Source organism: Phaethon aethereus (assembly GCF_964289735.1).
Source record: "Phaethon aethereus genome assembly, chromosome: 1".
In the NCBI taxonomy this organism is placed as follows: Eukaryota; Metazoa; Chordata; class Aves; order Phaethontiformes; family Phaethontidae; genus Phaethon; species Phaethon aethereus.
The window spans coordinates 160,990,116-161,008,926 of record NC_138575.1 but is presented as its reverse complement, the minus strand read 5'-3'; the positions used below and the strand labels follow the sequence as shown (position 1 = coordinate 161,008,926).

General features: G+C 38.4%; 1 protein-coding gene across 1 annotated transcript in view; it reads left to right on the top strand.

Annotated features, from left to right (window-relative positions):
- Positions 1 to 18,811, top strand: part of PCCA (propionyl-CoA carboxylase subunit alpha) — a gene marked incomplete at its 3' end in the record, with an annotated part of 301,448 nt that overhangs the window by 225,449 nt on the left and 57,188 nt on the right. Inside the window, exons 20-21 of the mRNA XM_082013979.1 lie at positions 1,713 to 1,811; positions 15,942 to 15,995. Coding sequence (XP_081870105.1) covers positions 1,713 to 1,811; positions 15,942 to 15,995 — 153 coding nt within the window. The remainder of the gene's footprint in view (positions 1 to 1,712; positions 1,812 to 15,941; positions 15,996 to 18,811) is intronic.

Sequence of the window (18,811 nt, the reverse complement as noted above, 5' to 3'; positions counted from 1 at the left end):
AGCTTTTTAAATAATTGCCTTATCAAAGTTCAACTGCTAATCATGGAGGGTTGAGACAGAGCACCAGATTTGCTTTTCTCCATTGGGAAAGTCTTTTTCAGATGTTTCTGCTGTTCTCAGTAAAGACAGTATTTGCTGATTCAGGTTTGCTGAGACCAGGCTAGGTTCACTGGCATGTTCCAGCTGCTTTGCAGTCCTCTGGCAATGCAAACCAGCTGCAGGTCTGGCTTAACTCAAGCCAGGTTTATGGCTGGTTTGCATCACTAGAGCAGCGTAAAGTACCTGAAGCATGCCAGCTAATCTGGCCTGTTGGTGAACCATTATAAATGATTTGTTTTTCTTCATGTTCTTTACATGTAATTTTATTTATAGTTAAAGCCTGTAGAAATTGAGTAGATTGTATCACTGAAAGACAGATTTTGTGTTCTAAACTAGAGTCTATAAACTTAGAGGGTTTTTAAGCCAGAGTTTTCCTTCTTAACTGAAATAAAATTATCAAATTACACATTGCTCCTCTGCACTTGTCTGTTATGGATTTCTTTTAAGTTACACTAAGATTACAGTTGCCTGTTCTTGTTATAAGGTGAAATAATGATTAGTCTGAGATCTAAAAGAGCAAGCTTTGTAAGTTTTATTTTGCAAAATGTGGGCTCAGCTTTTATTCTAAATGCAGTAATTTTCTTCCAGCTTACTAAGAATGTGTGTAATATTTGTGTCATTATCAATATTGTCTGTAACTTACTGATTGAAAATATTTTGGAGATTTTGAGAGAGGAAGAAAATCAGTCAGCCATGATTTTTCTTCTGTTTATAGGAAAATATATAACTGAAATCATATTTACCTACCTTGGATAGCATGATGGATGTTCAAAACATGCCACAAATATTAATCATTAGTTACATTAATCTGTGTATAGTAATTTATTTTTTTTTATAATCCAGCTCTTCCTCTGAGGCTCCTACGGTGTTGAATGCCTAATGTGTGTTTTTAAGCAGTATTGTACAATGGAAGAATAGCAGAAGTGTCATTACAGCTTCTCTGATCTGCACTTTCTTCAGAACTTGGGGTTTTTGCTCTTCACATAGAAATATTTTTGGATAAAGATTATGGGATGATTTTTAAAAAAAATTCTCTCTGGATAAACATATTGGCATTCAAGTCAGGAATTGTAGTCCTCTGATCAGCTATATATTGGAAGGAAACATGACAGAATTTGCAAAGTTTTTCTGGACTTTGAGACAAAACACGGAAGAATTAATTACTGCCTCATATTAATTAAGATAACAATGCAAAACCCTTCATTAGAAGCATAGGAAAAGTTCTTCCTTGGTCCTTGGAGAGAATATTATATGCAAGCCCTGTTGTGTGGGTTGCAAGGTGTCACTGGAATTTATATGCATTACTTGTCTAATTGCAGTAAATGTAGCATGTCCAGATAGGTTTAAAAGTTGGATGGCTGTTTGTTACTTGCTGGAAATCACTTGAAACCTTGCTACTCAGAGGCAGCTGTTCACAGGTCCTTCACCTCTCCCCAGAGATAGCTGGAAGACTCTGTTGTTGGACCCTGTCTTTTATGGCAGAAGCAGTAAACATGACAGGTTGTTTGGGAGCCATCTGTTTTAAAATGGTTGCTGCTTTGTATGCAGTAATGAACTTGAGATCAGTTTTCTGTCTGTCTTCATAGTAACAGCCTTGTTTGGTGTCACAACAGGTGGAAGTTGATGGGATGAAACTAAACGTGACCAGCGAGTGGAACCTGGCTTCACCCTTACTGTCTGTCACCATTGATGGCACTCAGAGGACTATACAGGTAAATCTACCAATGCTTCATTTGTAGAGCTGAGATAACTAGAAGCCTTTGGGTATACAAATAATACTGATATGTGAGGTCTAAACTTGCTGCATCATAAAAATTATGTGATGCTGTGCAAATAACATAATCCTTCTACTTTGAATGCATGCAGAGCTTCAGGGGCGTGAACTTGTCTCAGACTTGCTCATCTATAGTTTTGAACATCGTTCCTTTGAAGAGGAGTTGTTGCTTATTTTAGCCAGAAATTTACCCCGGTTTCTAGGCGGTCTTTACTTAATGGCTGTGAGGAAATAGAGTTTCTTAATCACTTAAGAAATAAAGAACAGATTACTGTTTACAAAAAGGTGGGGTCCTGCAGTAAAATGACTGTCTTCCTCATGTTTGGATTGTGTGATTTTTCCACTTGTGGACCTTTGCAGATAGAAAGTCGCAGGACAGTGCATCGCCCACGTGACATGTTTTTATATATGCTTTTATGAAATATGATAAGTTCCATGACTTGAAAAGAAAAATGTAGAAGACATCCCAAACCTACGTGTTTCTAAGAAAAGAGGTATAAAAAGATTAATGCACATTGTTCCTTATGACCAATAATGTGTTTGAAAACAACTCCAAAAAAAGGGTGTGCCTTTAACTGCCATGCAGATTTTCTGCAATGCCAGTCAGGGTTTAAATATTTCTTGAGAAATCATTAATTTATAAATATCTATTGATCCTGGAAGTAGTGAAAGGAAACAAAATTTAAAAATTTTGAATTTTTAAAAGTATTTTTGTACATACAGCGTTATTTATTTTATATACATTTATCAGTGATACAGTGGTCAGATTTCTGATAATTTACAGTGAAAGATGTTTATTTATTTCATTTTCACCTGTGGTAAATTAGCCAAATGGAAATGTGACTTTTGCTGTGACTGAATTTGAAAGACTGCAATTTGTAGATAAATATTGTATCTTTCAAGGATAGTATTGACTGAGAGTGAAATTTTCATAATGTGCCCAAGTGAATTCTGGACTTCAGTTTTGTAGATTTCTCAGAAGGTTAATGCCACCTTCGGGGTTGTGTATTTCTAACAGAATTTTGTATTCTAAAGTGTAGTTTCATATTTTCATACTGGTCTGTTTCGCTGCTATTTTATAAAGGAATTTCCTAATTTTGAGTAGGAAACAATACAGATGTATGAACATACAAAATCTCTCTAGAAGAAAAGCATCCTATTTAGAACAGGTAACTCTATTCAGAAGGCCTCATCGCAAACTATGTAATAACTATACAGCTGGATACAAGTCTCCATATAGTATTTGAACTGGTACATCAAATGAGTTTCAAAATTAATGATTGTGAGACCTGAACATGCTTTATTCTAGGAGCTGAGCCAGCTATAGTGTTACTTGCACGCCCTGAGTATGACCAAATTGTATGAAATATTGCAGGGCTAGTCACAGCAACAAGCAGCGAGCTGGCTGCGTGGTATCTGTCCAACAGAATGTGGAATAAGCACATATGTTGTTTCTTTCTCAGATGTTACCTATAAGTCTTTGCTTTTAGCAAAGAAATCCAGTAGCTTGGAAAGTTATTAATCTTTTAGTGTATGCATGTAAATTTATGGGAACCTTAAACTTGACCTCTGATACCCGCTCACTGGAATCTAAATTGGTTTTTTGGTTATATATTTCTCTAGACTGGCCCCACTGCAAGAACCAAATTAGACAAGTGTATTCCTGTAGGTCAATTTGTCTCCAAAAGCAATTGACCCCTGAGTCTTGAAGTATCTTCTTTCAGCAAGACTTAGCCCTAGAGCCATTTAAGCAACAAATATGGATGAATCGAATAATTCCAGCTGTGCTTTATTAATTTTCAGCCAATCTAATTTCTCTTCATAGTTGGTTTCATTCTTCTAAATTTGCTCAGCCAAATACAGTCTTTGTGAACACTGTATTTCTTTGAAGGTTTGATTTATGCACCTCCGGCTCGATCCTGCAGTCAGGCCCCGATCCAGCAAAGCACTTAAGCATAGAAGCAGGGAATAAATAATTTTAAAGTGTTTCGGTTTAAAATGTATTTATGTAAATTATAGTCTAGCCATTGAAATTGTTGCATATTTGTCACACATTTAAAAATAAGTAATTAAGCGTGCTCCTGTATTTCCACTCCTCCGCTGGAGGCTCAATGTGTGTTAGAGCAAAGCCAGAGCACCAACTCTGCCACAGAGTTGAGAAGGCCTATGAGTTTAAAAACCAGGTTTTCTAAGCCTATTTCTAGAGTACGAGACCTGGGAATACATCTGAGCGCCTGAGGAGAGGTATATGCCCTGGTCACAGTCTGTCTAGGGCATATCAGGGCACAACCAGGATGCGTGGCAGCCCCCTCCCTTCCGCTTTTGTTTCCTTTGCGAGGAAGCCCATCTGTTTGCAGCAGATGGGCGCTGCGGAGCGCCTGGCCAGGTCCCCAGATGATAGAGGGACCAAAACCCTGGGGTATACTGCAGGTCCGTTTGGCTGCAGCATAAGGGCTCTGAAATCTTTGTGCTGCTTTGGATTACCGTGAAACCCATAGGATGCCCTAGAAGGTGATGAACTGATGAAAACTTGGGATTATTTGAGCAAGAGATTTCTGTGGTACAGTCTCTGGGGTTGGGGGTGCGGGCAGACGCCGTAGCATTTCTTGAAGTACGCAGACTCCATAATTTTTTGTTGTTGTTTTCAGTAATTCCTCAGCTCATCCTAGTTTCTCAGCATCTTCTCCATTAATGTCTAGACTCTGCCTCTCATTTGGAGAGGCCAAATTTAACATATCGTGAAGTGTAGGATTTTGTTCACCAAGCAAATGAAGTTTTTGTGTGCAGAAACACTTTGCCAAAATGGTTTCCCCTGCCTGTTTCCAAAGATGTTAGTGGCTTAGAATGTGACTTACACCTAGCTCTGTGCCACTGAAGAGAGGCAACACCTAGCTATTGTGAATCTGCCTTTGCTGAAAATCAAGAGAAGTAGCTATAGGCATGTGGTTACAATATGTCTTCCTGAGGATTCAGATTTGAAGAGATTGGCTGTTACTTAATTGAAAATACATATTCAAAATATGTTCAGCTATAAAACATGGTTTGAATATGATACAGGCTTTCAGGCAATATTTAGAGTAAAAACAAATAAATGAGGTGCTTAATGATTCTTGTGAAGAGCGAGTGGAAGAGAGGAGGTTGATTGAGTTGTGCAAAAGAACTGCAGGAGCTCCAGTGGAAATTGGAAGGAAGAATGGTGGTTCAGAATGGTATCCTGGAAAGTAACAACAGTTGGAAGAAAGGCAGCAGGCACATTTTGGGACAATGAGGGCATTTTTATCCCTCTACCTCTGCTCCTATGTACAAATAAGCTGGATTTCAGCTGGATGAGCCCTGTGCCTGCAGAAGTCATCATCTATGACCTCTTCTCTTTCCCTGTGTGTATGAACTGGGGAGCGGGTGTAAGGAGGCATGCTTCTTTAGAGCTGGACATCTTTTAATCCCTCATGTGAACCAGAATCCAAGGAGGCCTCAAGTTAAATCAATGAATCCATGAAGTCCAGCAGATGGACTTGAACCCAGCTGTAAGTCTGTCCTTACTACAGTCAGGTTGCAAAGTAGGTGCCTTCTACTGGGACACTGCACAGAAAGATGAGGTATCCGCAGAGAGAGCAGGTTGCCCAAGAGAAAAAATGCCTATAGGAGATCCTCAAGCCCTCTTTGCTTTGGCACTACTTCTGTTTGGGCAAGTTCTCAAAAAACCACCCCACTGACCATTTAAATTCTGAGGCTGCTCTATGGCAACACCACATTGACAAATTTTACACCTCCTTAGTACTGTTAAATGCTCTGCTTTTATTGATCCCATCATCAAACACTCAACCCATCCTTATATACCATTTGCTTGCAGACAGTTTCCCATAGTGAAAGGATTCTGAGCCAGAATAAATTGTCACCATCTTTTGCCAAGTCTTTTGTACGTTTTTGTTGTATCATATGGACCCAGCCTTTCCATTGGCATATTGTTGGCCCACACCGGTTTCACAGCTCTGCTAGCTCGTTCCCCTCCCACCCTCTAATGGTAGTGCAGGTATTTTGTCTAGAGCCTGGAAAACTTTTGGTGGCTTTTGGCAGCTTCAGCAAAACAATTTTACAGTGGCACTGGTGATGCCTTTTCTTTGTATTTCCTGGCTTTCAGAGGACTGGTCTCTGCTGAACTGAAGCTCTGTAGGATGTAGATGGAACTCAATTGGACAAAGTCCTGAGCAGCTCAATATTGCTTTGATATTAGCCTTGCTTTGAACAGGGAATATGACTACCTCATTTCCAGAGGTCCTTTCCAGACTAACTATTCTGTGACTCTGTTGGGCATCCCAAATTCAACGGTAAAAAGGTCTTTATCAGTTACAGCAAGGTGTAATTAAGAGAGTAATGGAGTTAACTAAATGAGAACATGATCCTGTAAAGCTCAAATCATCAGTCTCAAGCTTCAAGCGTTTTTGTGAATTAAATAGATGAAGATTTCTCAGTGGAGTTTCTCTACTTACAGTGTTACGGGGAGTTCAGCGATGGCATCACTTACTATTTTTTCATTTAAGTTATTTGTTACATCAGCAACAGGAGGAGTATATAATTGCAGCAGGAGGGGTATATTCTACATCCTGGGATATGACAAATTTAAGTGCATCTCTAATACAATGTTTCTTTTTATTATTATTTTGGTTTATAAGAACAGAAAAAATGAAAATGCTGTAGGTTATGAAGCCTTTGTTCCTGGGAAATGTCTGACATTCTGGGAAATGTCTGACAGGAGAACAAAGCCTATGCCCAAGTATTCATTTCCTTCAACCCTGTGGAGACTTTTTTCAAACGTGTAATTTTTTTAAGAAAAATTCCCTATATATATATATTTTTTTTTTTTTACTGTTTTGAGATCTCAGATGTAATCTGTGATAATGATATATTATATAGGTTTCAGGTCTAAAGTACCATTAGTTCAGCACACTCATTTTCTTAAACCCTGAAAATGATTTTGGGAAGCTGTATTGAGTGGCGTACGTGAAGACTGCTTGACAGTCCGTTCTTTAGTGCTGTGCAATTACTGCACACAGCTGTTGTCATTTACCCGTGATTGCAGAATTATTTTTGCTAGATTGTATCTAGAAGAGGGACACAGAATGATTTGCAAACGGGGTGGAGATGTGGATGTACTATCTCCAAATAGATATACTGTTGGGTAAAGAAAAGCCAGAGTGTGAGTCCTAGCACTGGATTCCTGATGGCCCATATTTATTAACTGGTAGCTCACTCCCTGGCTTTCTTTTAGCCTGGTCATGTTATGGCTGACCCAGACAGATCTGGTGCAGATTTTTGCTGTGCTATATAGACCTAAGCAGTGGGAATGAGACAGTCATTGCTGTTCGGCTTTGGGAGCAGGCACCAGTCTGTGGCCCTCTTTTATAGTATAGAAACACAGGCTGCCTGTGTTTTCCTGCTTGCTCATTCAGCCAGAGTCATCTGAGAAAACTGGCCTCAGCCTTGAAACTCCAAAAATGATCAGTGGATATGATAAAGTGATTTGTATTGCCTCACTTGACACTCTCTTGGCGTATGAGGTAAGTACAAACAAGCTCTCCAATATCTCAGGTAAAAGACAAACACATAAGCTGCTTTTAATTTTTTTTTGGAAAGCATTAATATCTGTTGGTCAGGGCACTGTTGTTGTTACTTCTTTCCCTGCAGTTGCACAAATCTATCACAAATGATAGATTTTGGCACGTTGCTTATTGCAGCCTTACTGCCTAATAATTGCTGTGGCAGTGTCCTTTAGATTCCTTTGAATTCCTCCTAGTTCCTATATTGGAAGACACCATGAGCCGCTGATCCTTACCCACTGTGTCCGTGCTGCTTGTATCCTCACTCAGTTGCCTCTCTTCAGTGGCGCAGAGCTGCTCCTCAGAGAAACCTGTCTTTATGTCTGTGTTGCTCTTTGAACGTCTTCCATTTGTGTGCTCTCCTTTCAGAGCTGTGGGTACCAGAACTGTGCTCAGTATTGAAAGCATGGGCAAAACCTAGACTTCTACCATAACTTAATAATGTTTACTGATTTGTTACCTGTTCTTATTACTGATTTCAAGTGTTGCCTTTGGCTTTTTTAGCCAAAACTAAGCATAGAGCTGATGTTCCTGTTGAATTCTCACTTCTGATTGGTAATCAGAATTGAGAATTCGGTACATTGGTAATTTGAGGGGGGAACCATGTGTGCAAGCTAAAAAAGATGAACTCTGGGCAAGGAGATTTTGCTGGGAAACTTTGAAGTTGTGCAGCATTCTAGAGCACAGATATTGATGTCCTGGTGTCACCTGTGGCAAACGACATAGCTGTGCTTGTGGGTGGAGGTGGATCCTTCCCAAAAGACTGGACACAGAAGCAGAGAAAAGTCATAGTTAGAAGGAATACTGAAACTTCATCAGCATGCATGATTCAATGAATATCTCCAAGGTGTACTTGGAAAGACCTGAGTGATCTCCTATGGGTAATTATTAGACAATTCAACTTGCTGAGTTTTGTGAAAGATTCTGTACAAGAAAATTAGTAGTTGTACCACTTAGGTTTCATCGTTTAATCATGGGCGATTTAAGGAAAGAGTGAGACTTCCTTTATTTCCAAGGCTTGCAGGGAAAGGGAAGGTGTACAAAAGATAGCCTTTTTGGTGCTGCTTGCTGTAATTGCCAGTAATGCTTATTAAAACAAATATTACTATTATGGCTTCATTGACAGGAGTGCTTACCAAAATTTTTAAAATTATTACTTTTTTAAATAAGCCCTGAATATACACATAGCCTATATGACAGTAGTATGGCCAGGTCCCGAGTCATGAATTCCCCTTTAACGGAAGGGAAGTGATTGTGCCCCTGTACTCGGCACTGGAGAGGCTGCACCTTGAATCTTGTGTTCAGTTTTGGGCCCCTCACTCCAAGAAGGACATTGAGTTGCTGGAGCGTGTCCGGAGAAGGGCAACAAAGCTGGTGAGGGGTCTGGAGCACAATTCTTATGAGGAGTGGCTGAGGGAACTGGGGTTGTTCAGTCTGGAAAAGAGGAGGCTGAGGGGAGACCTTATTGCTATCTGAAAAGGTCTTTTCAGAACTTCTCTGAAAAGAAGTTGTAGTAAGGTGGGTGTAGGTCTCTTCTCCCAAGTAACAAGCAATAGGACAAGAGGGAGTGGCCTCATGTTGTGCCAGGGGAAGTTTAGACTAGGTATTAGGAAAAACTTCTTTATTGAGAGAGTGGTCAAACATTGGAACAAACTGCCCAGGGAGGTGGTGGAGCTGCCATCACTTGGAGGCGTTCAAAAGACGTGTGGACATGGCACTTCGGGACATGGTTTAGTGGGCATGGTGGTGTTGGGTTGATGGTTGGACTTGATGGTCTTAAGGGTCTTTCCAACCTTAATGATTCTGTGATTTAAAAATATCGGATGTCCTTTACTGTCATATCAGAATATTTGTATTAATGTCTACTTTAAATAGCAAGTACCTGAATCTCATGAGTGGTCTGCGATTTGTGTGAAATCAGTTTAACTCAAGACTGACTCCACACTCTTGTCCATGGTTCAAATGGAGAATGTGAAGGGAAGGGGAAAATTCAAGGAAATAAAAGATTATGAAATTACAAATTACTGCTGCTTTTTAAAAATTAAGCAGCTGAAGCAAAAAGCGCATACCACCCCCCTTACTGATTTCTTAATGAAAATTAATTTTTTTTTTTTCACCTGGGAAGGAAATGAGTGATTAACTGCTATGCCCAATAAATCCCTCTGGAATTTATTGTCCACTTTTCAGAGAAAAGTCTCCCACAATAAAGCTACATCTACAAACAACACACTTCTCCCTTTCTTTAACCTAATGGTATTAGTAATATCTTGTGTATTCAAGGGGTTAATCAGATAATGTTAGTTGTCACAGTATCTTATGCCATTTTTTTTTCTAAAGGAGCTATAAATTTTAATGACGGACGATATTCAGGACTAATAACTATAAGGTTTTTGTATGTGTCCGAAGACCAAAGCATTGTATTCAGTTGTTGGCAGATGTCATAATTTTATGATATCTAAACCTTGAAAGACAATGAATGGTTCTCTTGAACATGGTAACAGGTTCAGAGAGCAAAGGGGAAGGAAGAGGAGGGACATCAAAGAGTGAGGAAGGACTATGGATTCTGCAAAGAATCTGTCTCAGGGCAATCATAAACACTGTCAGATCTAGAATCACGTGGCAGCGTTACTTGTGCACTGTCCCCCATAAGAACAGAACATATTACAGCATGTCAAAACAAGGGTAAAGTTTCAAAAATTTTTAGTCATTTTGTGTTTTGATGCAATAACAGTAAAAATTTAGAAGTTCACAGGGAGGACTAAATTCTTCTTACTGTAAATAATTGTAAATAGCTGGAAATGTTGGGCTGGAGTAAATGTCTTTTTGAGTAATTCTTTAAAACAAAACAGAAAAACCCACAGGAAAGACTGTTTATTTGGTAAAGGAGCACATGGGCAGTCTTAGAGGGTGCTCTATGTATATAAATTAGCAATACTGCAGTGGTATTTATATTAAACATGTGCATGTCTATCACCTAAAGAAATACTGGGAAGGATCTGTGTTTCCATTTTTCTGTTTGTGGGAGGACAGAAATTCCTAAGCCATCTACTGTAATTAAATCCCAGGCATTCGGAGAATGGTTCTTCTTTTAAAAGTAGCAATATGGTGCCTTAGCCTCTCATAAGGGTGCAAGTGCAGTTTCTCTGTGCGGATTGATGCCCCGTAAGCCGTTCACAGTGTTCAACATCTGTATTTCTGCTGTTTGGGAACGGGCTCCATTTAGTCCCTGGGAGAGGACCAAGACAGGCTGCAGCAGGTGCCGGGGGAGGCCAGTATCTCAGCATCCTGGCAGGCTAAACGGAAAGATTACTTCAGCGTAGTACCATTTATGCCAGTCTTAAACATCTTTGATGTGTCAAACTGCTTCGTACAGAGCAGAACTTGATCATCTCGTTCCCCACTGGGTGACTGCCGCCCTGGTAAGAACCTGGAAAATGTGGGTGTGCCCTGAGGAAGGACAGCTCTAACTGGGGATTCATTTTCTATAAAATGTGATCTAAACCTGGTAATGGCTAAGGGTAGACCAGAGTATAAAACTGAGCTAAGTTTCCATCTGTAGTTTAATGCATTAAAGGCAGGAAATGATGGCACTACCAGTGGAGAACACTAAATGGTGACGGAAGTAGAGTTGTCCCCTAAGTGGAAAGGCCTGTGAGGCTGCACAAGTCTGAGCGTGCAGTGCAACGTAGACAGTCTCCAACATACGAGGAAGCTTGGTTACATTGCTAGTCTGGGATCACATCTCTGGACTGGGATTTTGCATAGTGGAAAGAGAGTGCTCAAATTAAGTTCTGCTTTCTGCAGAAGTTCTGGGAGGAAAGGGAGAAGGAAATTGGTGAAGCCAAACCAATCCTCACGTTCTGACAAAAAGATGACTTCATGGTTTCAAAGATGCTTCTGCAGCTTTCTCCTCCTCTCTGACCCAACCATGGAACTCCAAAGATGGGAGTGACCTAGGTAGATGATGGAGCTTTCCAGATGTTCAAGCACCCTCATGTACATCTCATCTGTGAGGTACTAGCAGGTGAATCTGTTCTAACTTCACAAGGTAAAATACTGTGGGTTTTTTTCCCCTGACTTCTCTATTGTGGGAATAATTTCTTTTTTAATTAGACCTGTCTGGGGGTGATGCTGGCCTGTATTTTGCTGGGTTGAATTTTCAAGAATTTATAAACATTGGCCAAAAAGTGGATAGCCTTCTCCGTTTGAAATTCATGGCATAAGATATTTGGAATTTCTGGTAGCGAGCAGTTGAAACAAAGCAATAGGGGCTGCAAGAACTTTGGCATTCTGAAAAACAGCACCATGCTGGGAAACAACACAGTGTTTCACTCAAAATTTTATCTATAGTTTTCTGTAATGATTTTAGATACTTACCAGTGAGGTTGCTGGGCTTGCTTTTTTTTTTTGTTCTGTAAAGTCTGATACATGTTGTCCGACTGTAGATGTAGTCATGCCATGGCTTGAAAAGGTTGCAAAAATGTTGGCCAAGTGACAATCTGTACATTTTCTGTAACAAAAGCGTCTTCAGCTTTACTTTTGACAAATAAGGGTGTTATATAGTAGTTCAAGATAAAAGTGTTTGAGGAACTCATGTATATGATTTCCTTTGCCAGTTCATGTTCCTTTTGACTTGACACATAACATCTGTAAGCAAAGCAAAAAAAAAAAAGCTTTTGGTGTGTTGGAGTTTCTTTGTTTTGGTATCATTTTTTCCCTGCAGCTGCTCCCCTCCAGTAGCTTGGAGAGCCCAAGATACCAGAAGATTTGTGGAAAATACTCTGAGATCTTGTTGTCTAATAATGTCCATGTTGGTTTAGAATCTCTTTCAACAACATACATTTTATGTTTGGCTGAGCTGCTGCTTTATCCTCCTTCATGTAAAGGTTGTTATCATTTTTATCTGCAAGTGCTCATCCACTGCAGGCTTAATGCAAAGCTGATTGTAACCCTACTGCATTTTACGATGAATAGATCATTGATACCCAAGTAAGTGGAAATAATTTTCTATGGCAAAGCAGAAGAATTTAAAGTCATATCACACTAACCTCTGGTAATTTACTGGGATTTACAGATTAAAATGATGTGAAATGACTGTGGTATAGCATACAGTTAAGATAGAGGAGGAAAATCAAACACATTTTGTATGAGTGTATACACTTGTCTATTTTTACATGTGTGCATAAGCATTTTGTTTGTATATACATAGCATATGCAGTATAGCATACTGTAACCTGCGTGTGTAAAAATACATACAATATTTATGTAACACACCCATTTAACAGCTTTGAGACTGCAGATGGGTTTTTTGAAGTTGTGGTTTCCTTTTTTTTTTCAGATTTAGCTTGTTACTTTCTCCTAAGAAAAAAAATTATACTCATATTATGCTAATTAAGTTAATCTGGTGCTCTATGAGTTGAATCAACCAGAAGAGAATCAGTTATGTGTAAGATCTGTAATTGATGCCAACAATGTAATTCTACTGTATTGGCAGGTAAATATACAGTGTTGTTTTGTCTTTGCTCAAGTGGTAGACTTCCCTTGCTTTTTGGTGTAAACCTCTTAGTAAATAATTTACAATTTATTAGGAAAACAATGAAAATGCATATAATTAGCTATTCTCTTTTGTTACCTCTATTTGATTACTTTCCTGCTATCACATGCAATACGAAACCATCTATTATGAGGTATAGAATATGTAAATATCTAACTTTACAAGAGAAACTGGAGACTGGTCCTTCTTCTAAAGAGGTGGCAAATAAAAGAATAATTGTTAACCATGTCTTTTCATTTTCTTGAAAACATCAATTACATTTACAAATCCCAGAAACACAAGCCCACCAGTGGAACAGAAATAACTCCTTTCAATATGCTTCAAAAAATCTAATCACATCTAACAGCTGAAATTTATTTACAACTGTAATTTGAAACATTAATTATGATAATGTGCTGACTTCTTTTGTAACATGGTTCTCAAAAGCCTGGCAGTTCTCTTTTTGGTCTTGATGTAACATATGTTTTGTGACTGGGAGTATTTCTCTACCTTTCTTTCTTGTTTTGTTTTTTTTGAAATATACCCAGAAATAAAATTTCTTTTTCTCTCTGTTAACTATTTTCCTCACTTTCCCCATTATTATTTTTTTCCCCTCTCACTGGCTGTTAATTCAAGAGACGGATTTTGGTGCTGATGCTAACTCTTGATGCTAGAGACAACTGAGTGTAATGCTTTGTATTTTGGACACAGCGAGCAGTAGCAGTGAGGGTTTACTGTAGTATGATACCAGTGTACTTCAACAGTGTCAGAGCAGGAAAAAAAGCTGCTTATATTTTTGTCTTGTCTTGAAACTATGTGGCTTCAGAAGATGCCTTCTTGATTTATATTTGGCTTTATTAAATTATTTTTGCATTTGCTATGCTAGCTTATTTAATTGTGAGTAAAGAGAATCTGTGTGAGGAAATACTTCAATGATTTGGTTTTCAGTTGTGAAAAATAAGTCAAATAGTCAAGATACCTGGCTTTACTTTGAAAGCCTTGAAAGAAAATGACAAAAAGGCTCTATTTTTCTTTTTATGTTTTGTTGTGTTTTTTAAGTTGTGTTTTTCTGTGTGGTGGGGAGATTAGCAAAAAAAAAAAAGTGGAATTTTTATTAGGACATGAAAAGGTCTCTAATGACCCTTGAAAGTGGACAAAAGGGTAGCACAATAAGTGACAGAACTCTAACGAGGGTGGAGAGCATTCCAGGAAAAAAAGAAATTAAATCCTTTAATTTTTTTCAGCTTGCCATTTTCTGACAGCTTATCAAGTGGTTGGGACTTGTTTGTTTTGGCATGCAGTTCATTCATTGTAGGCAGCCGGTACTTTGTTCTTCTTTGTGGTTTCCAAAACCTGATTGTGTTTATCCTAGACTGTGGGAAAAGTGTATATTCCTGTTTCCTTTATAAAAGTAAACGTCAGGTTTTGTATGAAACTTTATTTCCCATATTTTCCATTCCATTAATCATTATTGTTGAAATATGTCAGGCTTTGGCACATCATCCTTTGTTTTCGTATGATTGTACAGATTGCAGTGTCAGTGTGTGACCTGTTAAGTCAAAAAATAAACGTGTTTGGGTTGTAGTAATTATTACTTCATAAAGTGTAGCTGAGGAATATGCACCATTATTGAACAGCGACCAGGATTTAATTTATTACTATTAAAATTGTTTCGGGGGGATATCTAGCTATTGTTGTATAGCACTTTCTCAGTTAGTCTAGAGAAGACAAGACTAAAGGGAGCCATGATAATGGCTCTTCATATACTTGTAGGTAGCTGTAAAAAGAGAGGGAATAATCAGTGTTTCCTGTCTGTGGTGAAAAAGAGGAGAATTAGTGTGCTGCAGTTGCAGTAAGGGTTATTTTAGGCAGATATTAGGAAAAAAACTTCCTAATGATAAGGATGCTGAAAACTGGGATAAATTGCTTGGGGAGACTGTGAAATCTCTGCAATTGAAAGATTTTTAAGAATGGGTTAGGCACACACCGTTGGGAGTGACACAGGTGTGGTTTGATTCTGCTGGGGGTACTAGACTAGAAGATACCTCAAGGTGATTTGCAGCCCTGTTCCTAGGATTCATTGTCTTTAAAATGCTGAAGGTCTCCGTGCTACTCTTTGTTTGCAGTTTATACTTACCTTCTCAAATCTCGTATGTATGTACTCATATGTATGCCTGGCACTGTGTAAGTATTAGGGCTGTGTTCCATGAGTAGGGGCCTGATTTGGGGTCTACGTGTGCCATGATTTAACAGCAGGAATTAAAAGGGACGAAAAACTTTTCACATTGAAGGAGGGAGATGATTCACAACAAGAAAAAAGTCTTCGTGCGTTTTGCATATTTAGATTAGGGATAATACTGTGTTAAACTGATAACATATTTTCTTTTGCATTGTCTTGTGGCTTACTGACAATGTAATATTTTGGAGACTGTTTAATAACTTCAATCAACTCCTGAACCACAGTAGGTGACCAGACATTTCATAAGGTCATTTTTTTTCCCCTGTTTTCAAAGTAACATTATTGGAGGTTTGCATTTTAAAAAGAGATTAAAATGTCTTTCATTAGGAGAGAATGAAGATAATACTAAATGTGAGTAACAGGAATACAAAATCACAAACGTTTAGAGGTGGCGAAAGCCTCATTATTCATGACATTCATCTTTCTGCAAGCCCAAGGTTGTTTTATGTTGTACTTGGCCATGTTTGTTTTCATTGTTCTTCAGAAAGAAATCTTACTGAGTTGACTGAAACAAAACCAAAATGTGAGCTGAAGTATGAATTAGACTTCTAATAGTGAAATTCTTGAAGGAAATGGTTCTATTTTATCTGTTTTATGTATAGTTTTTTACTCAGGTCTGATTACAGTGATGTTACAGAATGAAAATGGAATGGTTTCAAATTCTGGAGAAGCTTCTAATCAATTTTTACATCTTTTTTTCAGCGGCTTTCTCGGAGTGCCTCTGGAGATACAAGCATTCAGTTTCTAGGCACAGTGGTAAGTATGTTACCAAGAGCTATGTTGGTAGAAGAATATAATCTAAACAAAATAGGTAAATGACACTGGCAGCACATTTATGCTTGCATTTGTGAAGCTTAGTGTTATGTGTAAATATTCTGAGCTTAACAGCTGAATTAAGGCAAATTTCTGAAGCTAACTTCCAAGACACAGTGCACAGTATCTGCATTCCACACTTCAATTGATTCAAGTCTGCCTCCGTTTCATTTACAAGAGATTTAAGAGTTACTTGTTGTAGACTTTTAAGTTTATTGTGACACACTCAGATTTGATCCACATCAGGATCAAACTCACTCCTCCCCACCACCTCAGCTTCTAATCTCTGTGGCTTCACCATACCACATACCCTCACATTCCAGAGGCGGGTCAGTAACTTTCTTATAAAAAGACTGTATAGTGATGCAAAGTGTTCTGTGGTTCTCCCAGGTTTTGTTTGTTGGAGAGAAATAAGTTTAAAATCCTAATCAGATTTTACACCATGGGACAGAATTTACTCAGTAAAATAGATTTTTTTTGTCTGCTATTGTCTTGAGCGATCAGGTTTAATATAGAAACTAAAGTTTTGTGTTAGGTGATGGATGCTTATAAACATATGATAGAAGCGGCATTGAATGCCATGATTTGCATGATTAAAATGCAGTCATTAAGTTTTTCCAAGTTCCTTATGCACCTAGAAGTAGTTCTGAAAATGAGATAAAATTGAAGTATACTCTAATGTTAGTTGTCCTGATTGCTGCCAACAGGTTTCCCTGTAGTGACGTTAACAGTGAAGAGCCTAGGAATGAAACATTCCTGTTAGAATTTAGTCTTGACATCTCTGTGCACTGTATGTTTTTGACAAAAGTAGATTAAGATTGCATATGATAATGCTTTCATTCTACTTACTTGTGATTAGTTCTTCTACAAGTCCTATGACTAGCCCAAGCCATTTTTTGGGAGGTATAACATGGTGAGAGTAAACTTAACAAAAATACCTGTTGACTTGCATGTTGTTTTTTGGAGATGAAAAGTGCCCTTAGTATTTCTTGCTTCTATCAATATATGTCTATATATGCGTATACGTTTATTTGTCTTATTCAATATCAAGCAGAGCGGCAGTTACAAATAAGACCTAAAATAAAAGTTTTGTTCTGCACTATCGTATTTGTAATGATGCTTCAGCTCTGAAGTGGCATCCTGCATATGCGAGATTGCTGCTAGCTGACTGATCTGATAGTCTTTGAGAAGAAAATAATTACTCCAAGCAGATAAGATATAAACACAATTCAGCTTGATAATACCGAAAAGATTTTAATCGATCCCCTATAAGTGGGTGCTGTAGCAGAGAAAATACAGATTAAGTGTGTATTTAATGACAGTAAAAATTAAATTTGTTGTTAAGGTAAATATGAAAACATTTTGTATGTGTATGTTAGAAGTGCCCTGGAGTCTCACTTACAGAGTAGAACCCTTGTGCTGGGCCTTGTGCAACAGCAAAAGAAGACAAAAGAGGGTACGGTGTGGGTGTGCTTTTAGCTTTAAAAAATTGATGATGAAACAGCTAATGGATTATAATATATAAATAGATATATGTCCATCTCAGATCTTACTGACAAGCTCATGTGTGTTTATTGGATCCTAGTTATTTTGGGAAATCAACTATGTGATTACAACTAAAATTCTCAAGAGGACTGAAAAGAAAAGCCTGTAGTACTCTATCCACCATTTTTTATTTAATATAAATTATGCAGAGGTCTTGCTGATCAAACCCAGAGAGAGAACTTCAGTGGGCAGGGTAGAGAAGCAGTAATGAAGTCTGCTTCCCAGGGTTTGCTCTGGTACCAGTTTTCCACAGAATCTAAGCCAGAGTCTGCATCTGTGTTCCTCTCAGTTCCTCTAGCCTACTGTCCTTCTCCTTTCCCCTAAGTGCTTTCCACTATTTAATTTGTCCTTTGCTCCTTTAACATCCTTCTGCGCTCTTCTGATTTCAACTTAATACCCTTGGCTTAGGTAATGGGGGGAAGGAGGGGCTTTCCTTACAATGATGTCCTCTACAAATTGCTTACACGTATAGATCTACACAGTCTGTATGTTTGTACCTGCATGTGTATGTGTACACATACACAAACATAAATGTTCAGTCAAAGAAAAGAATATAAGCTTGAATGAAGGTCCTAGAAATACATCGCGGGCTCACCATTACATCTTTCTTACTAAACCTTTGCTAACATAGAAGAGCAGTTAAGACAGCAAGTGTTTGGAAGGAATATTTAGCAGCACCAAAATCTTGGTTGCTCATTATTATAACGTATTGTTATCAACATAATAAACATCTTGTGAAATTATTGCTCTGCTCTTTGTTTCGTAGTAGAAAATGCTTTGAGCATTCTGTGTTATTTTTGACAGGGGCAAATGTTGATGGCACTTCAGAGGTGGCAGGCAGCGTGATGCTACTGAGTGTACACGCTGCTGACCTGTCCATCAGAACGTATTTTTAGAACCAGCTGATTAGGAGCAGAGCTCCCTGGCTTGTCAGGAGGGCATCAGCTTCGATAGGCGACTTCACTTGATTTTTTTCACATTGGATGGTAGAAACAATTCTGCGACTGGTTTTTGATAAAACACAAGCCCCTGTTTCAGGAAGCTGGCTGACACTCTGAGGAGAAGTGAAAGGTATGCTTCTCTATTAGAAACATCCTTGCTGTCCCAGTTAGCTAGATGAAGGACAGAGAAAACTACATTGCAGCAGAAAGACAACCATTTGATATGAATTCTGCTGCATAACATATGGTAATCATGTGGACAGTAGGACAAAT